Source organism: Hibiscus syriacus, unplaced genomic scaffold, assembly GCF_006381635.1.
Source record: "Hibiscus syriacus cultivar Baekdansim isolate YM2019G1 unplaced genomic scaffold, ASM638163v2 tig00111392_pilon, whole genome shotgun sequence".
Lineage (NCBI taxonomy): Eukaryota > Viridiplantae > Streptophyta > Magnoliopsida > Malvales > Malvaceae > Hibiscus > Hibiscus syriacus.
In genome coordinates, this window is record NW_024063078.1 from 2,186,069 (window position 1) to 2,197,449 (window position 11,381).

The 11,381-nt window shown below is 33.9% G+C and overlaps 1 protein-coding gene and 1 pseudogene across 1 annotated transcript; both read left to right on the forward strand.

Moving 5' to 3' along the window:
* The first annotated feature begins 3,093 nt into the window (after nucleotides 1-3,093).
* On the forward strand, nucleotides 3,094-5,338 carry LOC120160717 (annotated as a pseudogene).
* Nucleotides 5,339-9,099: 3,761 nt separating this feature from the next.
* Nucleotides 9,100-10,400, forward strand: LOC120160724 (NAC domain-containing protein 72-like). The gene is made up of 3 exons (XM_039171072.1): nucleotides 9,100-9,299; nucleotides 9,394-9,662; nucleotides 9,746-10,400. The coding sequence occupies exons 1-3, from the start codon at nucleotides 9,119-9,121 to the stop codon at nucleotides 10,298-10,300; spliced, it is 1,005 nt and encodes a 334-aa protein (XP_039027003.1). The 5' UTR covers nucleotides 9,100-9,118; the 3' UTR covers nucleotides 10,301-10,400.
* Nucleotides 10,401-11,381: the final 981 nt, after the last annotated feature.

An 11,381-nucleotide genomic window follows, 5' to 3' on the forward strand; every position in this document is an offset into this window, starting at 1 on the left:
TGGGTGTCAGTCTTTGTAATGGAATGTTAGCCTCCTAAAATATAAAAACTCAAACAAAGTTAAACGTCTACTATTAATAACTTGTTTATATATTATATGAAAGTATTTGTGTTAACTTACATTATTTATTGTGGCATATGGTATTAAGTCTTCCCAATCCAACAGAGTTTTCCTCTTCCAGGAAATAGCCCTGGGAATATCATTTGACGTTTTTATTGCATATGTACGCATGCTGGGGAAAGCCTCGAATATCCAAATCTACAAACAATATAATAACAAAATTAGTAATTGTTAAATAATTAATTATAATTTTAGAAACATTATATAGAAATTCTTACCTTAAAGGCCCAAACAAAGCCTGACAAAGTGTATTTGGACCCATCGCCCCGCAAACTTTTGCGGTCATCAAAGGCAGACGACAACTTAGTCCAGGTAGCTTTCCATATATACGAACCCCACGGAAACAGATTCCATGCATTCAGGTCCTCTACCAATATTATTAGCTCCCGATGAATAGGTTGTCTGGCCTCTCTGCCTAAAAAGCCGGCATACACAAGTAGTAGAAGGCATACTCGGACAACATCGACGTCATCCATCCGAGTGAAACCAGCTTTCTTATTAAACAATTTCTTCAGGTCGTCGACATGTAGGTTCGGCTTCTCCATTGACTCATCCGGAAAAACCCGGGATAACCATGATGGGCGGGCGATATGACGAGTGTACCGGCCTACATCATCGTGTCCGAATCGTAGACCAGTGATTAAGCAGAACTCCTTCCGCCCAAAACAAGTATACGCTGGTGGAAAATGAAACCATATCTCTTCCTCACCACGTTGTATACTGTCGGGTAGATTTGATGTCATGGTCTGAAGCCACAAATGGGTCAAATTAGCATCTCCACCCGGATGCTGTACTCTCAGCCATGGCCCGAAGCAGGTTTCCTCAAACAATTGTCTTTGAGCAGGTGAAAGCTTCTTTGCAATTGTAGTGGCTAGGCTGACTTTATTTCTCAAGGTCAATTGAGCCGAAAAAAATTTCTACAAAAACAATAAACATACCAAGTTAGATATACCAAAAACTACACTGTGAAGATATACCAAAAACAATAAACATAAAAAGTAGTAGTTTATTCTTGAAACTAAAATTTGCAACACTGTTTTGTCTTTTGGTTGAAATGAAAATCGCAACGAGAGAATCGCAACGCGAAATGAAAATCGCAACGAGAGAATCGCAACGCGAAATGAAAATCGCAATGCGATTTTGGTTTCGCGTTGCGATTCTCTCGTTGCGATTTTCATTTCGCGTTGCGATTCTCTCGTTGCGATTTTCATTTCTCTCGTTGCGACAGTCATTCTCTTGTTGCGATTTTCATTTATCTCGTTGCGACTCTTCTGCAAATTGAAACTTGAATGGATTGCATTACTTCAACCAAAAGACAGAACAAAGACAAAGACAAATACTAACTTGAAAATCGGAACGAGAGAATAGCAACGCAAAATGAAAATCGCAACGACAGAATCGTAACGCGAAATGAAATCTAAGTGAAATGGTTAATCTATTATTGAAATGACCAGTAAACTTATCATCAGTTTCAATATGAAAAACCTACAATAATGCAAACATTTCAAAATAAAAATAATTAAAAAAACTAACCCTCGGAGGTTGATTTTCCATTTCTGAATATTGTGAGGGATTTCTGACCGTGAATGGTTGTGAGGGATTTCGCCGGAGATGGGGACGGAAATCTTCGGAGATGGGGACGGATTTCTTCGCCGTAGAGAGTGAGAGATGGAGATGGGACTGAGTTGTGATTTTAGGTTTTAGGTTATGAGTTGCGATTACGGGATTTTGTCTTAATATTCTTTTTGTAATTTGAAAATAAAATACGCGTAGCGATTATAATGGCGCTTTAAATATCGCGTTGCGATTTACGGATACGCGTTGCGATTTTATGTATTATCGTTGCGATTTACGGATACGCGTTGCGATATACGGATACGCATTGCGATTTACCCATACGCGTTGCGATTTACGGATACACATTGCGATTTACGGATACGCGTTGCGATTTATGTGTTCGCGTTGCGATTTTCATATTCGCGTTGCGATTTTGGAAAATCGCAATGCGATTTTCATATTCGCGTTGCGATTTTGGAAAATCGCAATGCGAATTTGTACTATCGCATTGCGATTTTGGAAACTGATTTGCGATTCTGGGGATCGCGTTGCGATTTTTATTTCGCGTTGCGATTTTGTTGGTCATTTTGGCAAATCCAAAAAAAGTTGGTTAAAATCGTATATTATAACTTTTTTTTGGTCACTGAGGCGATTTTCTCATTAAATATTAGGCAAATTTACATTGTCATCTTAATTTTGAGTTTAAATACTTAATAGATCACTGTAATTTTTAAAAAAGACCAATATTTCGACCATGTCAATATTTAATCTTGATTTCATCCATGCATATCTAGTTAGACTAAAAGAAATCAATATCAAACTTAATCTTAAGACTAAATTAAACTACCTAATTTGACAAATAAAGGCTTAAATATCAAATTAAAACTTTTAGTCACATTCATATATCAAAATAAAAATGTACTCTTAATTTTAACATTTAAGGTGCGTTTAGAAAGCCAGTAGTTTGTTTTATCACGGTATGAACATAAATTAATATTACATTTTCCGTTTATATTGTGCACATTTTTTATTATAAATTCACAACTTTCAATATTTCTAAAATATATTAGTATATTTTAGTCCCCATTCTAACAACTTCAATTCCCAATGGTTTGATTACCTCATTGATAAAAACATAATATAATAATAATAAATTATCTTATTACAGTATACTCTCTAACATAAAAATTCAAAAGAAAAGTCAGGATTTGGAAATAAATATATGGTTGGTCCACCATGGCAGCGCTACAACTACTTTTGCATGGCAGCTTCATCCGAATTTAGTTTGATGTTTGAGTCAAAATTGGCTCAAAATCTTCATATACTGAATATTCTTTATATTGGTTTTGTTATTTTAATGCATGATTGGGAATAGAAAAAGAGACGAAAGTACATGAGATTCTTTCATTATTTTTCAATCATTTTTTGTTTCCTTTTAAATAAAGAGTTGCAGGTTTTGGTTGTGTTAATTCGGATCAGCAACAATGGCGGAAGATTTAGACATTGAAGCTGCAACAAAGACTGAAGATAACTCGAAAGCAACTGCCATCTTCAAAAGTACATATCAATCAGTTCTTTTAAAGGTATGAACATTGTTTGAAACCACTGTTTTCTTTCACTGAAGCAACTTGAAATTTAAGCTTTAAATGATTGTATTTTCATGGTTTTATTATTCTGCAGTTTGTCGATGTTGTTTATTCAGTCAAATTCGGCAATGGGGGAAATTGTTTTCGGAACAAATCAAGTCCCGGCGAGAAAGTGATCTTAAATGGGATCAGTGGGATGGTTCAACCGGGCGAAATGTTAGCCATGCTCGGGCCATCGGGCAGTGGCAAAACGACGCTGTTGACCGCGCTAGGTGGTCGCCTAGGGGGTCACCTCACCGGCGCCATAACTTACAACGGCAAGCCTGTCTCCGATTCGATGAAGCGAAACACCGGATTCGTCACACAGGATGATGTTCTATACCCTCACTTGACCGTGACCGAAACGCTCGTTTTCACCGCGCTTCTTCGATTTCCGAATAGTTTTACTAAACAAGAGAAGATCATGCACGCTAAAGCCATTATCGATCAACTTGGACTAGATAACTGCAAGGATTGCATCATTGGCAACTCGTTTCTGAGATGAGTTTCGGGTGGGGAACGGAAAAGGGTTAGTATAGGTCAAGAAATGCTTATAAACCCAAGCTTGTTGCTCTTGGATGAGCCTACGTCGGGTCTGGATTCGACTACCGCGCAATGGATCTTGTCGACGTTGTTGGAGCTTGCTAAAGGTGGAAGAACGATTGTGTTAACTATACACCAGCCATCAAGTAGGCTGTTTTACATGTTCCATAAGGTTTTGCTGCTATCAGAAGGTAAGCCTCTGTACTTTGGACAAGGATCAGCTGCTATGGATTATTTTTCGAGTATCGGATATGCCCCATCAGTCGCCATGAATCCTTCCGATTTTCTATTGGATCTTTCAAATGGTAAGCTTTAATCTCACTTGTGCATATTGATCTTGTAGAGGTTAAATTTTGCATACTGAATCTTGTAAATTGTAATGTTTATATAGGTGTTACATCATCAAATGAGTCACTCAAGGAGCAAAACTTGGTGAAGAAAACACTGGTTTCAGCATACAAGACCAACATTGCCGAGAAACTAAGGGAAGAGCTTAACGAGAACTGCGATCGTCATCACAATCAAAACGAACACAAGACGTTCGGAAGGTGGCCGACGACTTGGTGGCAACAGTTCACCGTATTACTTCAAAGGGGACTTAAGGAAAGGAAACACGAATCATTCTCTATATTCAACACTGCCGAGGGCCTTGCCGTAGCGGTCCTTTTAGGACTTTTATGGTGGCAGTCCGGTATTGCTCACTTGCAATACCAGATTGGATTCCTCTTCTTTATATCAGGATTCTGGGGTATGTTCCCTCTGTACCAAGCGATTTTCACCTTCCCCCAAGAACATTTAATGCTCGAGAAAGAACGGTCCTCAGGAATGTATCGGCTATCTTCGTACTTCATGTCGAGAATCGTATCCGATCTCCCCATGGAGCTTATTCTTCCCACAGTTTTCATCACAATATCATATTGGATGACAGGGCTTAAACCCACAGCTGGCAATTTCCTGCACACCTTGTTGGCACTCCTTTTATGTGTACTAGTCTCACAAGGGTTGGGGCTCGCCATCGGTGCCTTGGTGATGGACCAAAAGACAGCGGCCGTTCTCGGTTCAGTCATCATGCTTGCGTTCTTACTCGCCGGTGGCTACTACGTTCAACATATTCCGGATTTCATATCGTGGATCAAATACATCTCGCTTAGCCATTACACGTATAAGCTCTTCTTGGGCTCTCAATACCGAGCAGATGACACTTACCTTTGTGGTGAGCCGGCAAAGGTTTGCTTAGTCAGAGATTTTCCGGCTATAAACAGTGTTGGGCTTGACGGTCAAGTCATATCAGCTGTTGCCCTGGTTCTCATGCTTGGAATCTACAGGCTCATTGCTTATTTGGCCCTCATGAGAATTGGAGTGACCCCAAAATTGGGGAAGTAGCCTAATCTCATTCCTTTATTTCATACAACCAAAGGATTGTATTAATTAAATTATATATTTTTTTATTCTTTTTTTCCATTAAGTGACTTTTGTATTATAAGGATTAGGGAATTGTGTATCCTAAATTCAACCACAATAAGAGTGTTAGATAATTTGATTTATGCATAAATGTAAAATTTAATTATTAATTAAATATTATTTCAAACTTTTATGCTTAAATCATTACTTCAAATTAAAAAGATAAAGTCAGGGTTTTTTCAATAATATTATCTTAGTAAATATCTACTAACAAAGTCCTAATTAGATGCCATTGTTGTCAAATCTGAAAAGCCTGAGTTGAAAGATGATGAAAGAAGAGATTGCGGCAAATGAAATATCAGTCTTTCTAATCAGTGATTCCGTTCTCTTTGTCAGCAATTTATTTATGTAATAACATGTGGCAGCAGCCACCCAAAATTTGGGATTTATGTCATAAGGCGGCTACACCTTTCTCATTTCCCTTATTTTCTACCCAATTTTATATACACATGGGGATCAACTACACCGTCAGTCAATATTGTATCACTGTCTTATTGAAGAAAAATCATAAAAATTTATGGAGTAGGATGTGTTATTATCATATTGATTAAATAAAATATTTAAAAGTAACACATAGTTCGATGATAATGAGAGAAAATATAATGTAAAAAATTAGAAAAAGAATCATAAAAAACATCATATCAATATCGTTGTTAAATTTTAACAGTTTATAATTAAAAAAACATATATATATATAATTAGTGACGATTTTACTAAAAAGTTCGTCTAATGACTAAGATAAAATATAAATATAAATAATATACTGGTGACTAACGATGTGATTTACTTAGTTCATCACATAGTGGCAACAAAAAAGAATGCTCCGTTTTTCCAATATATTTACATATTTTTATACAATATATGTATATTTATATAATTAAGTGAATAATCAGTGGACTGGGACCACAGGACTAGGAGCAGTAGTAGGCTTGAACATTGAAATTTGAGAAGATAATTTTGAAACCCTAATTGATGCATTTTTCACATGAACAAAAATTTGTTGAATTTCATACCTTATTCAACATTCAAATTCAAATTGACAATTAACTCAACATTTAATCCACAAGACTCCCCGTTTTGATTTCATACTTATTCTGCTTTTTTCTCACTTTGTAACATTAAGATTTTAAACTCCTCTAGAGCTGCAGCTAATACTTACTAGATATTTAAATTGTGAGAAATTATTAATGAAATCAGACTTATAAATTATATTAGTGGTATTTAATATAAACGGAATATTAATTCAGTTGTAAATAAGATATCAATTTAAGTTCATATTCAACATGTGATGTTATTTTTTAAGGTTTTGAATATATATATATATATATATTGTCAAAATTGTATTGCTAAATCTGCTTATATTTTCCCACTCGCTGATTTTCTCTGTATAATTTTCTTCATTCAACATATTTTTGTCAAACTCACATATCAACTGCTTAGAGAAAAAATCAATTTATACACTAATTATTTTCTCATTCAACATCTTTTTATTTCTTGCCTTTCTTTATTAAATTTAGAAAAATATAATAATTAAATTATTCATAATTTTTTAAAATTTAATTTAAAATAATTATATTTAAATAACTTTAAAATTATAACACCCCCAAAAAATCATCCCAATGACTATTAAAAATATATATATATAGAAAAAATTAGGTGTCCAAGAACCTCAAACTATATGACAGCTGCTGCTATAATCTTCTACCAATGATTTTCAATCCAATAATTTACCTACATCTTCATACCAACCTTCCTTCATGCTGAAATTGACCCATCAATATTGTTTTGAAAGAAAACTATTGATAATACTTTTATAATTTTGAAATTTTCTAATGAAAAAGTATGGACCGATCTTTCCCTTTTGATCCTTATCTTATATGACATGTGTTTTCATTTTGTGCACTGACAATAAAATATATTATTTAAATACCATTTGATATATATAAATGATTCGATATTTTAGTTTTTAAATTTAAAACTTTAAGATTTATAACATATAATTTTAAATTCTACATAAAATAGGTGATATCGATTAAAACTTAGGGGCTGTTTGTTTACTGCTAAATGGAATCATTCAGCGCTGAACGCTGAATCGTTCAGCATTCAACGTGTTTGATTCTCATATCTGAATGAAGACTATGCTGAATGAAACAACAAAACACTATTGAATGATTCAACATTAAAGTACATTCTGAATCATTAAGCATCCGATATTTTACCACAATACATATTTTTTCACATGTTGTCCTATTAAACAATCATATCTTATAATATAATAAATCATTATGAAGGTAAAAATGAAAATATTCATAATTTAGATTGAACATTTATAATCATTATCAAACAACATGTCACATTCAGAGTCAGAACCTTTGAAACATTAAAGTCATTGAATCATTCAGCGCTTAATCATTTTATTTTATCAAACATATTCTTACTTATAAAATATATTTTTCTGGTCTTGATATAATTTTCTTGTACACCACATGTCACTATTTGTATCGCGAGATATATATACTTTACGGGTGACCTTTTGTTCATTCACATCTTTATTTATTTAATTATTTTAAATTCCTTTAATTAAAGGGTAAACTATAAAATTGACCACTTTGATTTTAGTTTTATAAACATATGATCACTAGTTTCACAAAACATAAGTTTTAGTCACTTACGTTATCATTTTATTAAGATTTGGCTACTGAAACGTTAGCTGACATGAGTTGGATGACATGACTTATTAATAAAAAAGGTTTAATTTTTATTTTAACCAGTGAACTTTATATAAATTACTAATCATAGGTCCTTTTATAAATTTAAAATAGTTTAGGGATAAAATATCAAATTATACCTTTTTTCCCGTGTTTTCTTTCCATACCCCATCTTCTACGCCGCTTTCCCTCTTCATCTCTAAACCCTTTTTGGCAAAAAAGATGAGGCTGGAGAAGAAAAACATTTGGAAAAAAGGGGTAAATTGTTATTTTATCTCTAAATTATTTTGAATTTACAAAAATACCCATGATTAGCAATTTACCTAAACTTCAAGGGTTAAAATAAAAATTAAACCTTTTTACAAACGTGTCACGTCATCCAATTCATAAAAGCTAATGTCTCAGTGACCAAATCTTAATAAAATGATAATGTAAGTGACCAAAACTTATGATTTTTGAATTTAGTGACCATAAGTTTATAAAATTCAAACGAAAATGACTAAATCAGTAGTTTACCCTTAATTAAACTAGAAGCCTCCACGCTAACAAAGACTTCGAAAGGGACACGAGAGGAAAGGGAAATTAGATGTGAAAGAGAATCGGTTTTGCATATCCGTGGCGATTCGACTCCATAAATTGTGTCTTTATCATAAATATAATGTTTATTTAGCAGTGTAAATCTTTATTAACATCGTTAATTAATTTATAATAAATATCGCGATGGGGTTAATGAAACCTATACGTGGAAATGTAGCGGATTCTAGAAAAAAGCACAGAAGATAGACACGTGTCCTAAAACATTTTATGACATATTTTCGTGGATTTTCGTGACGATTCTTTGGTCGGATAAGGTCAGCCTTAGATGTCCAGCACGCGGCGATTTTGGACGGTGATAAACACAAAGTAGGTCCCACTTACACAAAAGTTCGACAAGAACGACCGTCCTTCTGTTATCACTATTTACTCTCTCTCCTATTTAAATACCTCCCCTACCAAAGGAAAAAAAAAGATAACCTTTATTTTCACCGTTCTATTTTATCTTGTAGATAGAACTACTAGCTTTCTTTTCTTTGTTTGGTTTTCGAGAAATTTTTTTTGAAAATCATGGGAGCCTCAGAAACAGATCCTTTGGCTCAATTGAGCTTGCCGCCAGGGTTTCGGTTTTACCCGACTGATGAAGAGCTTCTAGTGCAATATTTATGCAGGCAAGTTGCAGGCCATCATTTTTCTCTGCAAATCATCGGTGAAATCGATTTATACAAATTCGATCCATGGGTTTTACCAAGTAAGTTAATCAAATCCAGCAACAACAAAAAAGAGTTTTCTTTCTCTCTTTTGTGTTAATTGTTGATTCCTTTGCTAATGACTTTTTTTAACAGGTAAAGCTTTGTTTGGTGAAAAAGAATGGTACTTTTTCAGTCCGAGAGACCGGAAATACCCAAACGGGTCACGGCCCAACAGAGTTGCCGGTTCGGGGTACTGGAAAGCTACCGGAACTGATAAAATTATTACCAGTGAAGGTCGTAAAGTTGGTATAAAGAAATCTCTGGTTTTTTACGTTGGGAAAGCTCCGAAAGGAGCTAAAACAAATTGGATAATGCACGAATATCGACTCCTAGAAACTTCTCGTAAAAATGGTAGTTCCAAGGTATATACATAAGCTTGAATTATTATTTTAGAACAATAATTGTTTGTTTATTGATTGATTGATTTTTTTTGGGTATTTTTTAGTTGGATGATTGGGTTTTGTGTCGAATATACAAGAAGAATTCGAGTGGTCAAAAATCATTTTCGAGCGTTTCAAGCAAGGAGCAAAGCACAAATGGGTCGTCGTCGTCGTGTTCTTCCCAACTCGACGACATGCTTGAGTCATTGCCCGAGTTGGACGGTCGTTTCTTCGGTTTGCCGCGGATGAACTCGTTGAAGACGCTTCAAAATGGTGAGAAGACCGGGATTCACAATTTGGGTATCGGGAGTTTTGATTGGGCGAATCTCGGTGGGCTTAACTCGGTGCCCGAGTTGGTGCCTAGTGGACAAACTCAAACTCAGAGTCAGGTGATTACGAATTATGGAAATAGTAACTTGTATGTCCCCACAACGACGCCTACACTACGTCCGATGGACATGTCGACGAATGAGGTTGGGAACTCGTTGGAAGAGGAAGTACAGAGTGGACTCAGAACTCAGCGAGCTGAAGATGACTCGGGGATTTTTCAACAAAACTCGAATGTGTTGAACACTCGCAACAACTTCTCTAGCTCGATGGACGGGCGGTTTTGGGCTTAAGACAATAAATATATTAGGAAAAAGAAATAGGTAGGAGGACAGGAAAGGAATTTCAGAAATTTGTGTAAATATTTTGGGGCTAACCTTTCGGACCAAGAGAGTTTCAAAAAGAATAGCTGAATTTCGAAATTTTGCTCTGTTTTTCTGTTAAAAGCACATTCGTGGGATTCAGTTTTCCCGAAAGTTAAACTAGAAAGTGATTCCTCACAATTACAAACCATTCCATTTGGAATTCACTTCTTTCAAAATTATATTTATATTATGAAATTGATTCGTTTCAAATTAAATAATTTTTTAATCATATATATATATATATATATATATATATATATATATATATATATATATATATATATATATATATATGGGTAAAGTTTACTAATGGTCCTCTATATGTTGTTTTTTTAGCTTTTCGACTATTAAAAATTATAAAACAATCCAATAACTATAATAAAGGGTTGTTTTGTTAAGATATCGATTATTAAAAATTACAAAATGCTCAATCAACTATTTATATATTCCAAATTCGTCGTTTTCTATTTAAAATTGACGGTCATTTGAGTTGGACGTTAACTTGCTGATTGAAATATGATAAAATCATATTTTTTTTTAATGATGTTTATAGGTACCACTATTGCTTTCAGGTATTGACTCGACATTATAATGTTTCAAGTATTGGCTCGATAAAATAATGTAAACGAAGAGTCAATCTATTAAAAGTTATCATTTGTAACTTTTACTCAGAAGACTGTCATTTTTTTAACTGAAAATGATGAGTTTGAAACATATGAATAGTCGAGTGATCATTTTGTAACTTTTAATAGTTAAAGAATTCAATAAAGCAACACCATATAGTCGGGAGATCATTTTATAACTTTTAATAGTCAAATGACTCAACAAAGTAATATCTTATAATCGATAGACTATTTGTGTACTTATATATATTCATATTTTTTCACATAAAAATGAAGTATTGATGAGAATATAAATAAATTAAGAAATTGATAGGAAAAAGTTTGCAAAGAATCATAATTAAAAGATTAAATTACATTAAAAAATTAAAAGATTAAATTATAAGAAG

What these genes read in the sequence shown, in the direction of transcription:
- LOC120160724 (XM_039171072.1), top strand. Translation starts at nt 9,119, where the DNA reads ATGGGAGCCTCAGAAACAGATCCTTTGGCTCAATTGAGCTTGCCGCCA. An exon ending in CGATCCATGGGTTTTACCAA is followed by an intron (nt 9,300 to 9,393) that starts GTAAGTTAATCA and finishes TTTTTTTAACAG; the next exon opens with GTAAAGCTTTGTTTGGTGAA. An exon ending in GTAAAAATGGTAGTTCCAAG is followed by an intron (nt 9,663 to 9,745) that starts GTATATACATAA and finishes GGTATTTTTTAG; the next exon opens with TTGGATGATTGGGTTTTGTG.